Source organism: Agelaius tricolor, unplaced genomic scaffold (genome assembly GCF_023055355.1).
Source record: "Agelaius tricolor isolate 1412-34295 unplaced genomic scaffold, bAgeTri1.0.p SCAF_2, whole genome shotgun sequence".
Taxonomy (NCBI): Eukaryota; Metazoa; Chordata; class Aves; order Passeriformes; family Icteridae; genus Agelaius; species Agelaius tricolor.
Window position 1 is genome coordinate 50,053,138 of NW_027269262.1, and position 21,378 is coordinate 50,074,515.

The window sequence follows — 21,378 nt, forward strand, 5'->3', positions numbered from 1 at the left end:
TCTTGTTGCTGTATTTATAGTTTATCTGTGCCTTTTTCTCCTTTCCTGAAATGAGCTTTCCTAAATTGAGTAGGTATAGGATACTGTCAAATGTGCTAGCCAGCCATATGAACAGTTCATTGCAGAAGACCTGTAAAAATGTCAGTATTAAATGGTGTTTTATAATTCTAAATAAAAACTCTGATCCCTTAGAATTGTTTAGTTTGGAAAAGACCTCTAAGATCACTGAGCCCAACTATTAACCCAGCACTGCCAAGTCTTGGGCCATCACTAAACCGTGTTCCTAAGTGCCCCATTTAAATATTTTTTGGACCCCTCCAAGGATGGTGACTCAACTACTTCCTAGGACAGCCTGTTCAAAAACTTGACAACTCTTTTGGTGAAGGAATTTTTCCCAGTTTCCCTGTACTCCTGTCCCTCCTATTCAGAAGTGAGTGCTTTTGTAGTACAGCTTCAGGAAGCTTAAGGCTGAACCTGGGCAAACCTTTCAGAATGTATCTGGGCAAGATACCTGCTGGTGTTGAGCAGGTGAAGAGGTATTTCACTGAGAGCATCTTTGCTTATTTCCATAGTAGCCACCTTTATCCCTGCTCTTACCTTGTGTCACCTTGTCAGCGCATAAAGGGGAGCAGCTGCATCTTGAGCTAGGGGAGGAGTGTGTGGAGCAAGCACCTGAGGGACAGCAGGTCTGCCTGCCCCATTCTTTGCTCTCTCAGCAGCTCTGTTCACTTGGGATTGCACAGATCTTTCCACTCCTTGTTCCTGCCTGCTTGATGCACTCATGCAAGATGGCAGTAGATGAGATGCTGAGAAAATTCAATATCTTTAGTATCAACTGACTGGGAAGAAAATGGCAAACCTTAGGGTTTTTGTAGAGACAAAACAACCCCTATAGAAAACATCAAACAAAGAGCCAGCATGATTCCAGTGCGTTCTTGGTCTTACATAGTAATGACTGAATTTTAGTTGTTCTGTAGTACCTTCTCAACAGTTAGCATCTTTTTTTTTCCTGTTTCATATAACCTTCTAACTCCCTTATTTCCTCTAACACTCTCAGGTAATAAGTTACTGTAACTTGATTCTTTGCTGCTTGCCCTACCACCTCCAACTCACATTTTCAAGCTGTTTGTTTTCTTTTTCCTTTTGTGCTGCTTCTCTATCTAGTCTTCTGGACCCAATGGTTCAAATTATTTAAGACCACTCTTGTGGCAGGGCAGAAGTTAACTATAACTTCTCAAAAAAGCAAGTACAAGTTGCTGCAAACAAAACAAGACCTCATTGTTATCAATTGGCTTTTTTATGAGCCTTCAGTGGCAGCCTAAGAGCTTCTGCCTAATTACCTGATTTATATTATCTTTATTGTTCTGTAGTGTTTCTTACCTGCTTCTGCATGTTTTGAAAAACAGGAAAACCAAACCATGATAATCAAAGAGACATAAATTTCATTAGCTGCAATGTAGCCTTACAAATTACAAAGGGCAATCATTAGAGATTTGGTATGTTACAAGTCTTGTAGAAATTCAGGAATAGAAATTCGATGACGTGTTAGATTATTGGGCGAGCTACAAAGCAGACCAAATGCCTGTTTGTGACAGTCATGTTGGTGTTTTGAAGCAATGTAAAAAAAGAGCAGCTGAGACACTGCCTCTGATACCCTAAAACCATCTGCCTGAAAGATGGCAACAACTGTCTTTAGTGTAAAACAGCCCCCCCACAAAACTCCATTAAAAGTGTTCTTGGATTTGCAAATAGCCTTTTCTCAGTTTGTCTGAGAGACAGAGAATGAACATAAAACTGGTATGGCCTTGGATCAGAAATTTGCTAATGGAAGAAACTTTAGGGCTGGAAGTACAAAAAGAAGATGATAATGAAGATCCAGAGAGTTGTCTGCCAAGAAGAGTTGGGTGGATGCATGATGAGATGGACAGGCCTGCCTGCTGATGGTCATTGAACAGTCTTCTCCTAAGTGATAGCATCTGAAACAAAACCTGTGGAATATGTTGCATTTGTGTGGGGTGCTGTAGTCTGTTTCTTGTCCTTGCAGCACAATTAGCCTAAACAGGGTCTGAAAGCACATAGAGAGCTTGATGGTGGATGCTGGACACCCAAAAACTTCCCTGGGCCTCAAAATAAGGCAAACTGATGGGACTGCACAGGGGAAATCATGTTCCAAGTGTCCTAGAAAACACACAAATGTATCAATAATGAGTAAGCAAACAAAAAAAAACCAGATAAAAGGAAATATGCACTCCAACACATTGGAAATTCTTACCAAGAGTGGGCAAAATAAGGAGTTAGGAAGTCACTGTGCCCTGGATTTTTTTCTTTTTTTCTTGTGTGGAGTTAATTATATATTAGGAAATATCAACTCAAAATACCTTTTTTTTTTTTCCCTCCTCCTACGGGTAGATTACTTTGTGGATGTCCTGGAAAAATGTTCTGTTGTTCTCCAGAACATTTAATTGCAACCTTTTAGAGAGGCAAAGCACCTGGTCTTGGGGCACACAGCCACGGTAGGGCTTGTCTTGCCACTGAAGCAGGTATCTTGGATATTAACCTGAAAGAAATCTACAGTACTAAATACAGCTCTGTTATAAGTCAGGGCTGCATTTCAAACCAGTGCATGCTATTCTGCCTTTCTGCTGTTAAATCTAAATTACAACAGAGGGAAAAGTCAGTGGAAACTAATTGTATGGCTAATTAAAACAGTTTGAAAGGAAGCAATTGCAAGAAGAGAAATTGCATTATAGGCAAGAGGAGAGGATGGTAAATGTTTAAATATGCAGCCTCCAAGTGTCAGTTTTCCTCAGAGAATGTCCCCCATATGAGAAGTCTGCTATTCAGCCACATTCAACCTGTAGGGCAGAAAATTTTGTGTAGGAAAGGTAGAGGCTGGAGGCAGTAATACTCATTGAGCTTTATGACAGCCAGTGTGAGAGGCTTGGGATTGAAAGCAGATTTTAAGGTTTATTTTTCATTTTCTTCTCAAGTTCCTTAAAATGCTTAAAGGGAATGTGAAAAAAATTGCAGTTCTTTCTTCCAAAGACAATGAAGAGAGAAGTGACTGAGAGCAGTAGACAACTTTCAAAGCACTAAACAGAGGACATAATGAAACCCAGTGAAACCTTGCTTGAAAAAGCTGGTCAAAAAGAGAGAATGGATACAAAAAAGAGAAAAGTCATTTCAGTGGGATAAGTGGACCCATTAAAAAGGTACCTCAGTATTTAGTTCTTTAAAAATACACAGTAAAGGGCAGTAAAAGGCTCAGAGAGGTCCTGAGGTTTCTCTTTCACACATGCAAGCTAGAAAAGGCAGACATTGAAATTTGGTCGCAGTTTCTTTGACTTTTACTATTTGTTAATTTATTGTTTAGTTTCTTTATTGAGGGAGCTGATAGGATTGGGAGTTTCTGTCTCTTTTGTATGCCTATATTCCTTTCTTTCCCCCCCCTCACCCCCCGCAAGTCTTATAAAAATTCTTGTTCATCTACTTTAGTGCTTTTATTACTCCTGATGTACTTATTGCTGGATAGCACACATAACCCTTAGGCATACATTAAGTTGTCTTCAGCCTTCCCTGGTTTCCTTTCCTGCCAGTTCTTCTGTTAGTTTAAATATTTATTTAATCTGTCCTGTACTCCATCTGCCTGTAATGTCATATGTGGAGACATCCTCACTTTTACTTAATATTAAACCTTGTACATGTACGTTTAAGTATTTCTCTTATATTAATTATAACCAAGTCCAGAATTGTGGTGTTTAGCCACATCTGTTTTGCCAGCATTTTTTCTGAGCTCATTTACATCCATGGGGCTGTATTTATTTGTTATTGCATTGCCAAGACAATTTTTCGGCTTTTTTTTTTTTCCCCAGGCATAAGTTCCTAGCGTTCAAATGAAGAGAGATTTCTTTTCTCTGCTCCTCAGATTTGTTTCCTAGTACTTTGTATATTGAAGTGCCTGCAGAAGCAGACAGTGGTATGAATTTCTCATGCCAGCATGATGGTGGCATGTTATCTGCTGGACAAGGGCTGCCTGTCTGGCTTTTCTTTAACCTCACTCCTGTTACTGCTCTGTGAGCCCTGGCTAAGACAGGTGATCTCAATTCTACCTGTAGAAACACCTTCCCTGGTAAAACTGTTTTTTGAGGATCTTAGAGAGCAAATGTTTCATGTACTTTGTCCTCTATGAAAGCTTATATCAAATATCTGAATCCTGTCCTGGGGACTTTGTGACCAGACACAAAGACTTTAATCTACTCTTTTTCCAAGGTGAACTTGTATTCAGCTAGATAACACTCTTTTTTTTTCCCCACCTTTGATAATACAGCCACCCTCTGCTGTACACATCATGGATTAACTGCTGTGAATTAGTTGACTTTATTTATAGCAGTGTATACTTTTCATCAGTTGTGTTTAAGGGATTCTTTCTCTTTAGGGAAAGCCTCGAGATTTGCATAACTTGCATTATTGAGGCTCTGATAAGGCAGGCAACCACATTATCATGTACTTCATAACCAAAAGGGTTTAAAACCAATCTGCAGTATTGCTTTAAGTAAAAGTTTCAGCATCTCATAGCTGAAGTACTTCTTGTCTTCTCATACAACTTGAAATTTATTTTTTAATATTAAAGTGCCTCAAAAATGTCGTTGTGTAACAGTAAAAATAGATTTTGCGTATTTTCTGAAATGTGGTGTGTGAGACGTGAGAGTTTCTGTGAGCAGGAAAAAAATACTTTTCTAAGAGGATTGAGTGAAGAACAGAGAGGTCAATTTTAAAACCTTTCATTCTGTGTGATTACAGCCATGCTGCAAATGCCATTTCACTATAAGGAAGGACTTTGAAACGTACCTTATTTCCTGATTTCTGCTGCAGGTCAGATTAACTAAAATGGTTATTGTGTCACCCTAGAGATTCCTGCTTGCTGCAAGACCAGACTTTAAACCCTATTTTTATTATTAAAAAGGCCAGCAGCAACAAAGACTATTTTACAAGTTCTGAGACATTTTCATAGCAATTTGATCTTTATACACAGGTTTTTAGAACTCTTTGTACTGCAATTCTTAGCATACGTGAAATTGGAAAGGGCAGGAAGGAAGCACGAACATTCATTTGCCACTTGCCTGGAACCCACCCCCTCTTATTGCCCTTCTTGGGGAATGAATTCTGAATAGAGCATGTGTTGGGTTCTTGTGTTGTGATGGAAGAGCAGCATCTTTTAGCAGAGAGAGTAGGTCGGGTTGAGGGGCAGCCTGCTAGTTTGGGGGTCCAACATATGGGGCAGCTCCCCCCTGCTCCTCTGGAATTGCCATCACATGCTTTGGTCTTTAAAGATCAGTCTGTTGTCAAGATGAGCATGATGGTATGATTTCACCTGGGTGTGACAGTTCTCTTTGTATCCTATCATACTCAAAGACACCAATGTTAATAAAACTGACCTCTAGAAGGGAAACCATGCAGCTTCTCTATGTTATATTTTAATAAAGTGTATCTACTACTTTTACTGCCCCTTATGCAGTGATCTTTCTTCCCTAACTTACATGCTACAAAACTAACCATTGAAGAAAAATTTGACTCCACACAGTCACCTCTTGCTCTTTCCTAATCTTGTTTAGGAAAATCTGGCAGTAGTTAGCCAGCCAGTATCCTCGGGTATCCCTTGACATTATCTGCCTGTCTTCCCCTTATCCTGTGCTTTTAACTGCTCACACAATGTTTAGACATTTAATCTGCAATTTTTAATGGAACAAAACTTGATGAAAAGATGATTTTGCTGGCTTCAGCAGGGTAATTTGGATGCCTGCCCATATCGCTTAACGGGGATCTGTTGAGTCCATTATAGAAATTGAGTGTTTAAATTCATTTGTCTTAATTATGTTCTCAGAAAAATCCCTGAGATGTGTAGAATGCAACAAGACTATGATTTTTTTTTCTTCTTTTGCTTCAAACCCTGGTGAGATTCTTCATGATTTGAAAAATCCTTTGATTAGCTAGGAGGTGGAAAATGTATTGGAGAGAGCAGATGTTGATAAGGACATGTGATTCCAGCATTGTCTTGGAAACTGCCTGGTCGAAGATGCATCAGTTCTGTTTCTAGAAAGCACATCTTTTTTTATACAGTCTCCCAAGTGCCATTCTCTCCTTTGTTATCTCTGCCAGCACTGCCCTCCAGCAGTATTGCTCCCTCCTGCAGTGTGTCTGTGCCAGCAGCACGCTTGGTCCGCTAGAATTCCATGGTGTAATTGGTGATGGTGCCAAGGCTCTGCCCGGTCCTCAACCAGAGCAGCATCCTGATGCTCCACCAAGAGAGCCTCAACTTGCCCAGTCCCCTCCACCCCATGCTGATGCCAACCCAAAGCCCTCTTGGTATTTAATTCATATCTCTGCCTTTTGTTGTCACACTTGGCCATGGCTGCCCATCAACAGCAGCTGTGAAAAGGAGAGAGGGGCTTATTTCAATGCTGCTTCAAGCCAGAGGTGTTCAGCAGCCACACGTTTTTGACAAGTCTAACTGCAGTAATGCTGGTTGGTGTGTGCTTTGTAGGGTTGAGAGGGAAGGGGGATGTGTTTTCCAGTGCTTCCCAGGGATGCAGGCACACAGACTAATAAAGTCTTTTGGTTTGTTTTGCATTGTCTTAAGTTTAATGGTTTTAAAAGTTGTTTTACGTTGAGTGTAATGGTTCCTAAATTAAAGCAAATCATCTTTCCCCTTCTGGTTTTCTTTTTCACTGGAGCCTTAAGGATTTTAATCTTTCCCCAGAGGAGTGCTGTGTGCATGGCATGTTGCAATGCCCCTTCTCATGGCAAGAAGACTGTGGTGTACCTGTGACCATTGTGATGACAGAACTACACTGCTGGCAGGAAGGAGTGCTTTACTTCTGCAGGGATGCTCCATTAGCTGCCTGTAAGGAGGAGTGGCTCCAGGTCTTGGAGGCCTGGGCAGCTGGAAGTCAGCACGTGCCTCTGCCAAAAACCTCAGCATTTTGTTGCTGAGATTTAACGCTTCCTCTAAGCATTTCATTGCTCCTGCCTCAATCTTTCACAGTTTGCGACGTTTCAAATTTTTCTTTTAATTTATTTTCACTTTCTCCCATCTCTTATTGGCTGGAGTGTGTTACTGAATATAAAGATATGAGATTTAATCTATATATGAGATAAGAGGAAAATTTATCCTAAACATTTTATGCTAGTAAGCTGGCTGGAGTTAACCTCAGACAATTGCAAAATACTAGTAGTTTGAAAGTTCATAGTGTGTAAAGTATTCCTGAAAGCAGTCCTGTGTATTTGGATAAAAACAAGCTGACTGAATGGAGTAAATTTTGATAAATAAGGTTTTAATTGTGTACACTGCACACAAAAGCAAGACTAGTGTGTGTGGTAAGTGAATGGTGTCTAGCTTTGAAGAAGTACTACTGTGTGAAGAAGTACTACTACAATAAAAGCATACATTGGGTGATCAAAGATGACTTGCAAATAGTGCTGTTTTCAAAACTGAAACATACAAACCCCCCAAAAACTTTATTCTCAACATATTTGTTAAAATTTTGCTTTCCCTGATTTCTGCTGAAAAACCTTGAGCAGTTTGTCTCTTCCAGGGAACACTGTCCTTTTAGGAATCTTGCCCCGAAATACTGTTTTCATTTAAATAGCCTAGTTGCTGCAGTACCTGATGTGAAGCTGCCACCATCACTAAAATCTACTTATATGATGTAAAATAAGGCTTGTAACAGCACCCACCCAGAAACCACCCAGCCAAAAGCTCTCTTCCCCAAAACACTCCCCATGAGCCCCAAAGTATTTTGTTGTTGTGGATTCTTCTTTATTTAAGTAGTAGCAAGTAGGGGACTTAACACCATGTAGGGGCTGCAAGCTCAGTTGTTATCAGCTGCTCTTTTCCTCTCCAAGTGGGATTTCTGAGAGCTGAAAAGCAAGCAAAATCATAGTGTTGCAAGCTTGGTAAGCAGGATATCCGTATTGACTGGGTGAGGAAATCCAGGTAATTCATTGGGTTTATGACAGGAGATGGGAGGAGATTTGGATGCTTTCCTACCCATGATATGGTTGTACTTCAGTTTTTTTAAGACATGCACACACATCCATGCAGAGAATTGCCATCTGAGCAATCTTCTAAGTCCTGGGAATGGGGAGGATGTGGGCTACAGAGCTATCTACGATAGTTGCAGGTCAGACCATCCCAGGCTTGACGTCACCTAGAAGTTTATGTTTGGAAAACCTTCCTTCTCCACCCATGCTCCAAGTTGGACAGCTGGTGGATCTGGAAGCAGTGTGTTTGTATTAGCAAGGTGGCTGATCTAAGACAGTAAGTCTGTCAGCAGACTTGGCTGAGTTGAGCTCCAGAGCAGCTGGCGTCAATAATTATTGAATAGAATGTATCTCAAAATACAAGAATAAATTTTATTTTAAACAATGTTTTTTAAAACTTTTTAAAATGCTCTTTACTGTGGGTTTCTATCCCATCCCAAGTTTACCTAACCCAGGTGAAGGTTGTTTCTAATGATTCCTTAGTGTGCAACAGTTTTGGAGGTGAGCGAAAATAAAAATGCAGTGTATCACTACCGTGCTTCAGATGTTCCTGAACATTCAAATATGTACTGGGAAAAGAAAGACTAGCAGTCAGCTAGCAGCATCCTGTTAAATTGGGTAGTACAATGTTTCACAAAAGCAATATTAAGTGCTGAGTTCAGGTGATAGAGGAAATTGGGTATCTTCCTTGTGCAGTCAGGAATTGAGATTTTGAAATAAGAATAAAACCAGGTCACATAGCCTGGTAACTTCAATTTTTAATACTAATCCAGGTTCATAAACCAGTTCAGACCAAGATTTTCCATTAAGCAGAAACAACAAACCTTCTGAGGTAAGGAAGCAGCTACAAGGTTCGTGTTAAGGCCGCATTGATACCACAGTGTGGCCTCCATAAAAGGTGTTAGTTCAACAGTGCTGTCCATAGGGCTCCAAGCATGACTGAGTACTGGAATTGGTCAGAAGTGACCAGAAAGAGGGGAAAGATGCTGTGAAACACATTGTTTCTGTAAGAGCTACAGAGCCGTCTGAAACACTCTAAAAAGAACGATTGAACATAATGTGTATCATAATTAATGTAGGTGTTTTCTTTTTAAATTAGATGCAACAGCTGGAATTAGCACAGATGCAACAAAGAGAAGCCAACCTCACAGCTTTGGCAGCCATTGGACCAAGGAAGAAAAGACCACTGGATTCATTGAACATTGGATCTGGGCTCGAGGTACAGATGTGGCTTGCAATGACTTGCCTTGTGTTACATCTTCATACTGAATTACATTTATCTTTCCCTGTAGGAAGAAGTGTGAATTCTCTCACACAAAATGGTTTGTTGCATTCTGTAAGAAACCTAGTTTGTGTGTTTGGTGCTTGAAAGGATTGTTTCTGGTAAATTTGATGGGAGTGTGTAATTGTGTGTTAAAGGAAAGACTATGCATAAGAGCACTGTGTGTAAAGGACTAAATGAAATGATGACTCAGAGAAATTCCCAACTATAGTGGAGGGTAACCAAGCTGTGGTGGCCTTCCACAATGGGTAATTGTCATGGCCTCTCAGGTGAACTCACAGTTTCTGGGTTGGATGGCTTTTGAAATGGTTCTTGATTTGACATTTGACTGTGGACATTAATCCATGCACAATGCATAGGGACTCTTCTGAAATATTCTGAGTTCACCTTGGCTAGGTTCTCCTAAAAAGCAGAAAATAAGTCAGTAAAGCTAGACCATTCAAGATTGTCTTCTATGGCTCATGTTGGATACTGAAAATGCTTTTAACAAACCCTATCTGAGCAAATCTCTCAATGTGCTGAAGAGTAACTGTTCCTGGTGCCTGGGAAGCTTTTGTGGCTGCACAAATCCTGAGGAGACTTCTGTTAGAGGTCATCATCTTTGCTGGAGATGGGAGAAATTGGTGTTACTGCCAGTTTTGCCCCTCTATCATGAAGCCTCAATATTGCTCAGGTGAAAGGCTGGTCCTGACATAATCACAATGATCAGGAACCTGGAAAGCAACTCTTGTGTGGAGGCAGTGATGGTAAAGTTGTCCTTTCTGATGAACCTTCAGTCTTTTTCATTCTTGTTGTCTGGGAAGCTTAAATAGATGGTAGGATTGAAAATACTCTGTCATTTTAGCATAGCAGTCTGGGAGGACCTTGTCCTCAGTTATTTGCATTGTAACTGAGATAGTGGTGGCAACTGTCCTGTGGTTTTTTCTTCATCTGGACTGTCACAAGAGGCCTCGCTAAGCAGGTGAGATAGACTTGTTTCAGTGAATTTTTAACTTATTTTTTTCCCTGACATGGATACAGAATTAGGTCTTTGAATACTCCCTGTTAACCACAAGTGAAGGGAAGCAATCTTTCTCTAAACAAGCTGCAGAAAGCAGCTTTTGAGCAGCTTTTCTTCTCTTCTTTGAAGTTTTTTAATGCACTTTCACATGAAGCTAAATGTATGGTTATTTTTTTTTAATACCACTGGAAAAACTTGAAAAAATCAGTCTAGCACAAGAACAGTTTCCCCCATGCTTTTCTCATCTTCCCCCAAGCTTCTATCAGGTAACTATTCCTGTTCTTCATAGTGGTTTTCTGTAATTATTGTCGGATTTGTTTCTGAATATTTAACAAGTCTGCCTGTTAAGTACTTTTCAGTTATTTCTCATCATCTGTGGTATGTCTGCTTTATTAAAAGCTTCATGAGATTATGCCAAAGCGAGACAGATAACAGTGTTGCTGTTGAAAGCTGGTTATCCATTATTTACTATACCACTTTAAAAGAATGTGGACACGACACGCCTAAAACTGACCAGAAATCTTGATAACATTCCATTGTCACAAATTTACCTGCTGTACTGTAAGCAGCTTCTCATATGGTTGCCATACTGGACTGATTTGTAAGGGCAGTAGGTGAAGGTAATTCTGGCAGTGAAACCCTTTTTGTTTCTTGCATGCAAGCTCACATTCCAGTGCCTAGTTCTTAGGCTTCATGCTACTGGAAAGCATTTCTCTGCAGACCTTTTTTTTTTTCTATTTTGTGAAATTATGCAGGATAACAATCCTTGAGAAGGATGTTTAGATTTAAATGTTTTTAAGTGTCCCAATATATCTGAGCAGGATTTATAAAAGGCTTAAGACTTCTCATGTAGAATAAAGAATGGTTTTGACAAACACTCTCTAGTTCAAGAAGCAGAACATTTGTAATACATTCATGATAACATGGCAAAACATCCTGAGCAGTAAACAACATTCCATTCTTCAGAGATGAAAGGAGGTCTTTGAAACTGAAAGCAAGTACAATATGGCCTTAGGCTGATACACATTTGGGCATCTTTAAAATCATCTTTTTGGGCAACCTGTCTGAGAATAATTTAAACAGGCAGGATATGCTTTTTCATTTCAAATTGCAAATACAGACAAAATACAGAGAGCTTTACTCTCAAATAATCTTAAATGTCAGAACTTCTAGACTGTGCAATGGCAAGTAAATCTGTGCACAATACTCCTGTGACATTTTTTTTTTTTTTTTTTTTTTTAGTTTTAAAGACTGATAACTTGGTAGATAACAATGGAAGAAGTTATTCCTAAATACAAATGATATTTAACATTATTGAGTAAAATCACTGATGCTAACTGGATTAAGATTTTTAACTATGACTTCAACTTTCTTTGGATAATGTTATTTGTACAATGTGTCTCCTATGGCTGTGTCAGCTCTGTACAGCTTCTTTTTATGGTTACCTACTGCAATAATTAAAGGAAAGGAATTTTTTCAAGCAATTATTGATGCAAACCAAAGCCCTAATGTATTTGGGCAGACAGGGAAGAAATAATCAGTTACATATGTATGAAAAAACTGAAACTCTGTAAGTAAATTTGTCGTCTATTTGCCTTTCTTTATTCAGTACCAAAACGGAATGGGGACTGGGAAAGTTCAGTTCAGCAGACTGGGTTGGTTGGATCTGCTGCCTATTGTTGCAGTAAATGTGAAGGGCTCAAACCAGCATTTTAGGGAGCATGGTATGCTAACTTATCCACAAATAAGTATCTGTGTTTAACTGGGATGATTTTTTCAGCCCAAGGTTTTTTATTTCTCCACACACCAGCACTGGGCTTTGCTCCTCTTCTGAGAAGTCTTTTTCCCAAGATAGTTGAGCACACGATTCCTGCCTGTTCATCTTATTTTGATGTCTGAAATTGTGCTTTACTTGGTCTTTCCAGGAGACCTATTATGGGTCATTTTAATGTGGTAACTAGAACATGTGGTGACACAAGCATGTGCTTTCCAGCTAGAAGCCTGCTTGCCAGCAGCCTCATCACCTCATAATGTAACAAGTACAGAAAGAGGCTCTTGTCCAGAGGAGTGCCTGTCAACTGATTTGGACCTAAAAGCAATATAAAAAGAATAATCTATATGTTGCCATAATTGCTTATGTATCTCTAAAGTTGAAATAGCAGTAGGGACAAATCCATGATGATCATGGAATGAAAAAATAAGGCTAATGCTCTAGGCCTAATTAAAAAAAAATAAAAGAAAGAAAAGGCAGCAATATAATGGGAATTCTTTTTCCTTTCTTGTTGGAAACACTAGTTTGGGTAGTTTTGCATGTTCTCTTCACTGCAACTTAACATTTGAATGGTATTGTTCAAAAAGAGCAATTTGAGAAAGCCTTGGTAAGAAAATCCCTCTGTTGTGAAAATGTGTTAATTGGTGCTACTTGTAATCCAGAGGTGGCAATATCTTCATCTCTCTCATTCTTATCCCTCTGGACAGTTTTGGATACAATGAATAGGAGAGGCCTTTGGATTTCATTTATATGTGTCTTGGGGTTTGTGCATTTGTTACCCACCTCTCCTCCTCCCCTGGTTAGAGGGCATGTGGTAAACAGTAATGAATTAAAGGGTAGGAAGAATTGAAAACTAACTCATCTTGGGAAGGGAGGACGCTTCTAAAACAAATAAGAAAAAAGTAAACTTGAAACCACAGACTCATTTTTCCAGTTCTTTGTTCTGTTTCATAGCTTTTATTGGTTGGTAAAAGCTATGAAACGCCCCATAATGTTTTCAATGCTGATAAATAGTCAAGGATTTTTTATATTTTTTATTAAGTTTTACTGCTTTACTGTTGACAAAGCCATTTTGGAAACAGCTTTTTCTCATTTCCACTGTAATTGGAACCTTAGAAGTTTGAAGACTGCAGTTCTGTGTCCTTAAACTTTGTTTCCTTCTATTCAGAGGTGTCTTGGGTGCAAGTCAGCTTTGGCCTTGGACCAAGAGCTGTGTATTTGTGCAGAATCATGCACCAGGGAGGAAAAAAGTCTGCAGATGTTTCTGAGAGAAGACTCAGAAGACTGGCTGTTACACTTATGGTCCTCATCTGAATAGTGTGGTCAGGCCCTTCATCTACTTTGTATAGGAAAATTTAGTTGAATACCAGTACTTCTGTGTAATTTTTTGGGGTAGAGCACTTGCTTTGCATTATTTTTCTGGCTCCATGATAACACATTAAGTACTTAAAAGTGATGCAGTCTCTCCTGCTGTTGGTGTCGAGTTCTTCACTTGCTTTCTCCCAGGTTGGTTCCACTGACTGACTAAGGGTTGTACATCTCGTGTCTTTTCTTTCTTTATGTCAGATCCAATGGCAAAGGAAATTCCTCTTTCCAAATACTGCTTGTGTCTGTTCTGTCCCCTGCCAAGACTGGCTGCTCTGTTAGCAAGTGTGGGTCTTGCCTTGTCACAGGCAGTCTGGCTTTGCTGTGGAAACATAAGCTACTGCAAGTAGTTGCTACATTAGTAAATCATGCAGCCGATATGCTGTGGTCAGTGCAGAGCCATTCAAATACTCCTTTTCTGTCAAACTCCTAGCCCTGGCCAACATACTTAAAAGAATGTGATAACTTCCAGGGATGTGCACATCTAATACAGCAGTCCACACTTGAATTCTCCTTCTGCAAAGAAGTTTGGCAAGCAAAAATGGAAGAAATGCCTTGTTTACCACAGTGGTCATTGTTCCATTTTTAGTATTGACTGTGGGTGGAGGAAATGAGCTTGTCATCTTCTCTTGTGTCTGCCACATCTGATCATTGTTAGCAAAACTTAAACTTACCCTTCTTGCTTTACAACTTTGGGATGCTGGTATGCACATTGATTAAACATATTCTGTACATGGTGCTTGTTTGAGCTTTGGAAATGTTCTTTAGGTTGACTGAGGAAGAACTAAGCCTTGAGCAACAAGTTCTTTCTGCAGAATGGAAGTTAACCCAACTCTTCCAAATGGCTGGGGAAGAGACATGATTTGTTTTTTTCTGGTATGTGACAATCCAATGACTTATTTTATTTTATTTTATTTTATTTTTTATTTTCAGAAGGGGTTTATGCTCTTGTAAGTGGTAACTGTAGAAGCTAGTCCCACTCTTTTTGGCCATAAGCTCTTCTGATGAGGGAACACACTAGCACAATTCATCAGCTTCAGTATTGGTGTTAAAGACATGACTAAGTGTGAATTTAAGTGTGTCTAAGTGTGAATTTAAAGGCATGAATTGGCTCTGTAGCAAATGATAGCTCCCTGTGCAGTGAAGCCACTGTCTGGTCTTTGGCATGGGTACATGATAGTCTGCTAAAGTATTTTCTTAGAAGCTGCATAAAATTAATTTAAAAGCAATCACTTCAAATTGGGCCGCTTATATACAAGTAGGTGTTCCTAACAAGGCTACAAAATCTGTTTCTACACTTCAGTGGTTTCCCTTACTTTCTCTGTGTCTCTTTCTGTCTTTGTCACCCCTTCCCCCAGCCCACAGGTATTAAGTGATACTGGAGTGTGAGGTTTTCTCTATTTTGCATATGCTTAATGTATGTAGACTCTTGATTTAAATTTCTGGTTCTTATTTAAGCTCTTGGACAACTGAAGTGTCTATGACATGGTCATACCTTTGGGGAAGAAGGGAGCTAAAAGTTACTGCAATAATAAAATGTCCTCAGCGTCTTAGTTACCTGTTTCAAGACCTAACAAAGCACAGCTCTGTCAGCTAGAGTTTCAGTTTCTGTGCTGAATTTCCTGGTGCCTGTCAGTCTAGGCTATACACTTGATCTGAATTTTTTTCCCCATGTAAATAGGCAAAAATATTCTCAACTGCCATTCACACACTTCAGAAATACAGTTCATTGGCCCATATCGTGCCTTCTCTGTGCTAGAGATGAACTTAATTCTTCTTATATGTGAAAGAGATCTGCAATTTAAATGACTAATTGCATTGTAGCTTTAGGCTGAACATATTGGTAATGCACAAATGTTGATGACATGTGAAGGGTCAAGAGATTTATAATTTAGTTGACAATGCATTGCTTAAAATGATGTGGCAAAGAGCCAGAAAATTTTAGCTTAATAATTGTCTGTTAACTAACATGACATATTTGTATAGGATTCATTACCTCCAGGTACAGATTAAGCATCTGATGTACCCATAAGAAGTGACATGCGTACATGAATCTTGGGCATAATAGTGAATAAACTGACACTGCATTCACAGTAATTTGTTTCAATATGTAAAACATGTTGTTGCCTACATTTGAAAATACTTGTAGGGATGTTGCAATGAAATCTGAAGAAAAATGTGTAATTGAATGGAGTTTTCTATTATATAGATCTGACAGCTCTGTGAGGCTTTTTTGTAGGCTGCAGATAACATCATAAATACACATTTGCTTTCAGCTGCACAAGATGCAGTCTGGACATAGAAATCTGAGTCTTTCAGCCATTGGCTTGAGCTACCCGAATGATCTATAAGGTTAAAAAAATAAAAAATCCCCAGACCCCAACCTAAAACAACCAACTTTATTCTTTTTAAATAAAGAATCCTATAAATATTGAGTCATCTAATACTTTAGTGTTGTGAATGTGGGAGTATTTTTGTCAGACCGAGGTTTGTTAGAATAGGCAGCATCAGTAGGCTGGCTTGCCACCAGACTGCTATCAACTTCTTTCACTTTGTTTTCTCTGGCCTGCATTAGGCACTTGTGTGTACGAGCAAAAAGGTCACAATTTTGCCAGGGTCTGTTCCTTTCCCCCTGGCTGCTGGAGGAGACTCAGGTAAGTGCTTGAACACAACGTGTTAGTGGTTTTTTAACCTTTGTTTCCTATGAGACAGGAATGTGTTCTGTGTTTTACAGCTGAGAGACCAAGTAGAGCATACAGTAGATATCCCTGATCTCAGTGTGACCACATGTGACAGATATGGGGGTTGAACCTGGAAGCTTTTGCTTCAATTCACTAGGTGCTCTTACCACCTTTTAGCAACACCTCTGCTGCACACAGCTGTCATTTTTCAGTGTTTGGGGGTGTCATTGAAAAGTGTCTCATGACTTTGCTTCTTTCTGCTGGTGGTATTTTTATAATGTGCAGCAGAGCTGCAACAACAATCTGCTCTCTTGGGATCTTGGCTCTGGGCCTGTGATATGTTTATGCCACACCAAAAATTGAAATGAGAACTCTTGGCTTGACTTTTAAACATTTGACCGAGTACTTTTCTCCCTTAAAGTGTCTCCCTCCCAAGAGCTTTAAAATTTTGGATTTTGGTTGGTGTGAAGTCATTGAACTTGGGAAGGGAGTGTGTATTCCACCAGGAACAGCTCACTGAACCTGAGTGGAACTTGGTGGGGAGGGAGATATCTGCAGACCTCTATGAGCTTTGTGTCAGGACCTGTAGAATAGCTCTGAGCAGTTTTGAAATCCTTGTTGGTATCCATGATCCAAACTTGCAGATGCCAAGCTCCAGATACCTTGCACACTAGAAGTAAGGTGGGAATGGTGGCTCTGTATTAACTTCACTCTTACCTTTTCAGAGAATTGGTATTTCATTCTCCATCCAGCCACTGGAGAGAGCTCTAGAGATCTTTAAACAGGTTTCCAGAGCAACCTCTGAATGAAACTGGCTGTTCAACAGCTTGGGACTACAGCAGGAGCACCACAATGGGTTGTGCTGCCAAGTGAGTGCAATTGATCTCTGTCAGGTGTTTATAAAAGGCTCTAAATGTGACAGTGTGCTGCTGTGGAAAAGGTGCTGATTTGGGCTCAGTTCTGAGGACAGATCAAAAGCAGGACTCCTGCTGCTGTGACCTCCTGGGGCTGATTTTAAGCCAGTTGTGGTCTCAGTACTGGGATGGATGTTTACAGTGGTGCAGTTACATTGCTGTAGTGCCTCACCTGGCTTACAAACAGGGTCTGTCAGCTGTCAGTTGTGATACCCACAACAAACAAAAAAGAGCAAGAAAAAAAGAAGTTGCTAGTTAGAGCACTAATAATCAAATGTTGCAGAAGGAGGATGCAGGCTGATTGCAGTAGCCTTGGTTAGAACTGATTCTACAGGGATGCATTTTCTATTTGTTTATCTTTGTACTTGTCTGTGACCTCGTTGAAAAGCAGCACTTTTCCCCTAGAAACAGACAAAGCTGTCTTGGGGCGTGCTGAAGACTAGCAGTGAAGAATCCCCCAAAACAGCAGGGCACAAGTGGTTGCTGCCCAAATGGAAGGAGCATAAAGGAGATGTCAGGGAGCAAGGAGTGAGCTGGTGTTTTTCAGGTCTCAAAAGTTTTGTGCTTTTGAGGAAGGGGTATGTGAGATCTAAAGGAGAGGATTATTGACTGTTGCCTAGGGCCAGACAAGGTCGACCTCCTGCCCAATAGGAATTTGCTAAAGTGGAGCAGCAGAGGACCCTCCCTAAAGTGTCCCTTGTGTCACCTTGAGAGCTCAGAGCTGGGCATTTCATAAGTAAAGTCTTGGACATTAACAGAGGGGTCTGTGATGGTTCTTTGGGATGTGCAGATCTTGGACCACTGCTTGGTCCAAGTTCCAAAACAAAACCAGGAAAAAACAGTGTTTCAATACAAACTGTGGAAGACAGTAGCTAACAGGAAATAGTGCTCAGCACTGCATAAATTCACTTGAAAGTGGGTTCCCCAGCATGGCCCCTATCTGGACTGGAATGACCTAGGGTGTCTGTTGGCTTCTTTAATTTTAAACCATCATGTACTTTGAGAGAAGGACACTTTCTTTTAAAGTGGTAGGAGCTGTTGGTTATGGTAGGAGCTGTTGGTTGTCAAACAGCTCCCTGTGGTAGGAGCTGTTGGTTGTCAAAGAGCTCCCTGGCCCCTGAAATGCTGTGCTCGGTAGCTTTGATAAGCCAGAGTGATGCTGTGGGAAACATAGAACTGTGAATGGCTGTCTTAGTAAACAGGGGCCCAGGACAAGCTTTGACTTTGGATGTGGTATTGCAGCATAATATCGCTTTATGTCTCTGCACTGAGCATGATGGGTAGGAATTTAAGAATAAACAAATCCTTAACTCTGTCTCAAACTCAGGCAGCTTGGTGCTTCTGCCCTGTTGTAGCATCTTGCAGCTACAGCAGCTTCCAAAGCAGGCTGGGTGATTTGTGCTGTCTGTCTCCCTTTTTTGTAAGAGTGAACAGGATTGAGGTGGCTTTGTTTAGTGTCTTTTTAAAGGTAAGACTTCCAGTCTAATGACTTATTTAGAGAGAAAATACTTTCACCTCAATAAAGTTCTTTGAATTATAAAGGACATTGCTGTTGGGTTACTGAAAACCCTTGGGGTTTGTTTCATTTATAACATTGCCTCGGGCCTTCTGCTGCATCCTGTTGGACTGACCTCCTTTTCAACCCGTGCTGGCAGCTGCATTGCAGAGCTATCTTTCCCTTGGATCCTTCAGGGTTGTCATATGACAAACTTGAACTGTGACCCTTTTGTGTCTTACCAGGACAGCAGTGCCCTCTGTGCAATGTGGCCAGCAGTCTTCCCCACGCACGCATTTGTTCCGAGCCATTTAACAAACTGAAAGTTTCAAATGATGGCATTTCATAGTGTTTAATAGTATTGACTGTAAAGCAAATGAAATGGTGCTGAATACCCTGCGTGCTGCTTGTAAAAAAATACAGCTTCCATTTCTGCAATGTGCCCTGGGTTTTCTGTGGCTAGCATGTGCTCTCTGGTGAATCTCTTTATATTTTTATAAATTTCAATGCTTCCACCCTAACAACAGTAGCATTTGCTGCTATATGTAGTCCAGCACTGGTAGTCATTTCTAATAAATGGGGGGTTTAAACAGATTTCTCTAAGCAAAGTGGGCAAAGTCATTTTGCTGAAGTCTTGCAGAGAGTGTTAGGGTAAGAATTGATATAGTTAACACTGCATCCAAGCAACACCATCTCCAAGTGGTGTTGATGCTGGCAGGCATTGCCCTGCTGAAGTTACAGAGACTGAGCACTCGTATTTGTACAAATTACATTCATTACCAAGAACCCTCCAGTAGTGATAAGAGACTGGCTGTGCAGCACAGATTGGCTCCAAGATAAGTAGCCAGTCTATTGTGCAGCTCATGGTAATCTTCCTCTTCCCCACCCCTAATAATAAATCTTGGGGCATTTTGGAAAGCGTGGGGGTTGCTCATTCTAGTAGCTTGAATATAAAACTACTCAATGTCATCATCTCCTACCAATTATATTTTCATAACCAAGCAAGGCAGCTGACTGAGGTGGATAGGCTCAAATACAGTGTTCTGAATATCTGGATGCTTTCACTGAGTATTTGTTGCCCTCTTAAAGGACAGAGCACATATGATGGCTGGGATGAGTTTCACCTGGCCATGTTTCAAAACTAGGGTGCACCACAGTGACAGTTCCTCATGAAGAGATGGAAACCTCTGGAGCAAGCGGTAGTAAGAGCTGTGCACGACCTGGGGCTCTGCATAGGTACTGTGTTAGTACCTTCTTCATAGGTGGCTGATGTTTTCTCAGTGCAAGTCTGTTTAGCAGACTTCAGTGGAATGGCAGTTATTTATCTTACCATCTTAGTATAATTTTAAAGGAAGAAAGAACTTTGTGGTTGCTTTGACTGAAATAAACCATCACCTGGCAAGCGCTTGCTTTGTCTTTTTCAGTATCTAATGTGCAAGGTTTTTTGGATTGCTGGTTTTCAACGCGGAAAGCTGAACATCAGTGGGCTAGTTTTATACAAATAGGCATTATAATCCAACCAGTTTAGTTAAAACTTCTATTTACATGAAATTCTAATGTTTCTGATGGGTTTTTTCTTCCTCTCTCCCCCATTTAGGGTTTGAAAAGCAATGGAATTGCTGGATCATCAGGTTTTAGCCTTACGAAGCAGATGCTCTGTCCACGAGTAACCCGTGTCTGTCTCAGGGACTTGATATTCTGCATGGAACAAGAGAGGGAGATGAAGCATTCTCTACGCTTGTACCGTGCCCTTCTGAAGTGATTTGAATCTTGCATTTCACCATGCTGTCTACTGCCAAAGATAACACTGAAGCATTGTTGCACTGTCTTGAAATTCCAGTTTCTGGAAAATGATCCGTTGTAAGGATAACTTTTGTTTACAGATAAATATTTTTATTAAATACCTAACTTAGCACCTGTAAGGTTTTAATAATACTTGGCTTAAATCTGTCTGTAAACCAATGAAAACACTGAGCTGCACACATAAGCACCTATCTGCTTGCATTGAACTGTCTTACAAGCTCTGAGGGCTTGATAAGTGTCCCTAGTTAATGTATGCCACTTGCTTCAGTACTCCAGAGTCTGCAACATCTGTTCTATGTGTAGTGCCACCTTCCAACCCCATCTTATTTAGGGGAGCAAATATAATGGCACAGCATAGCATGGCAACTGTATTTAATCATGAACCAGCAGTCAGTAAACATGCTAATGTATTGCTTCTGTGACTCAACGTCTTAAATTTTTTTAAAGGGTTTAGAATTACTACTGGATGCCCACTTGTGGAGACCAAATAGCAAGTAAAAGGAATGAGGGGTCCTTTGTATCCCATACTTTGCCTCAATTGCCCTCAGCCTTTCCTCTGAGAAGGTGACTGAGGGAAGGAGGACAAATCAGTCATTGTGATTGAAGTACATCACACAATGTAGTTAGGGCATACTTGGATGGTCATGGAAAATTTGGAGTTACTAAAAATAAAAGGAATAAAAAATCCTAAAAAGGGAGGGTAAACAGAAAAAACAGTTCATCTTTCTGTGAATAAAAGAAATAGCATTGAATTTGAGCATAGATGTGGAAAGATATTAACAAAACCTGTTCTGACTACAAAAAAGAGAAAAGTTGAGATTCATTGAAACTCTGGAGCTGAAGACTCTCCTTGGAGAGGAGCAGTGTTTGCAAAGCACAGGATTCACTGCTTTAGAATATTGTTTTGATACTTTAATGTGGTGTAACAGGGAAGCTTCTCAAATTTAGACAGTTGCTTTGTTCCCATTCAGTGAGAAGGAGGACTCTGGATTATAAAGACTGTTAGAACAGGTTCAAAGATTGTCTG

General features: G+C 40.2%; 1 protein-coding gene across 1 annotated transcript in view; it reads left to right on the forward strand.

Annotated features, from left to right (window-relative positions):
- The window catches only part of TAF4B (TATA-box binding protein associated factor 4b), a 70,399-nt gene extending 49,236 nt beyond the window's left edge, over positions 1–21,163 (forward strand). The window contains exons 14-15 of the mRNA XM_071418532.1: positions 9,140–9,259; positions 20,146–21,163. Of these exons, the coding sequence (XP_071274633.1) occupies positions 9,140–9,259; positions 20,146–20,310 (285 nt within the window). The 3' untranslated portion in view covers positions 20,311–21,163. The remainder of the gene's footprint in view (positions 1–9,139; positions 9,260–20,145) is intronic.
- Positions 21,164–21,378: the final 215 nt, after the last annotated feature.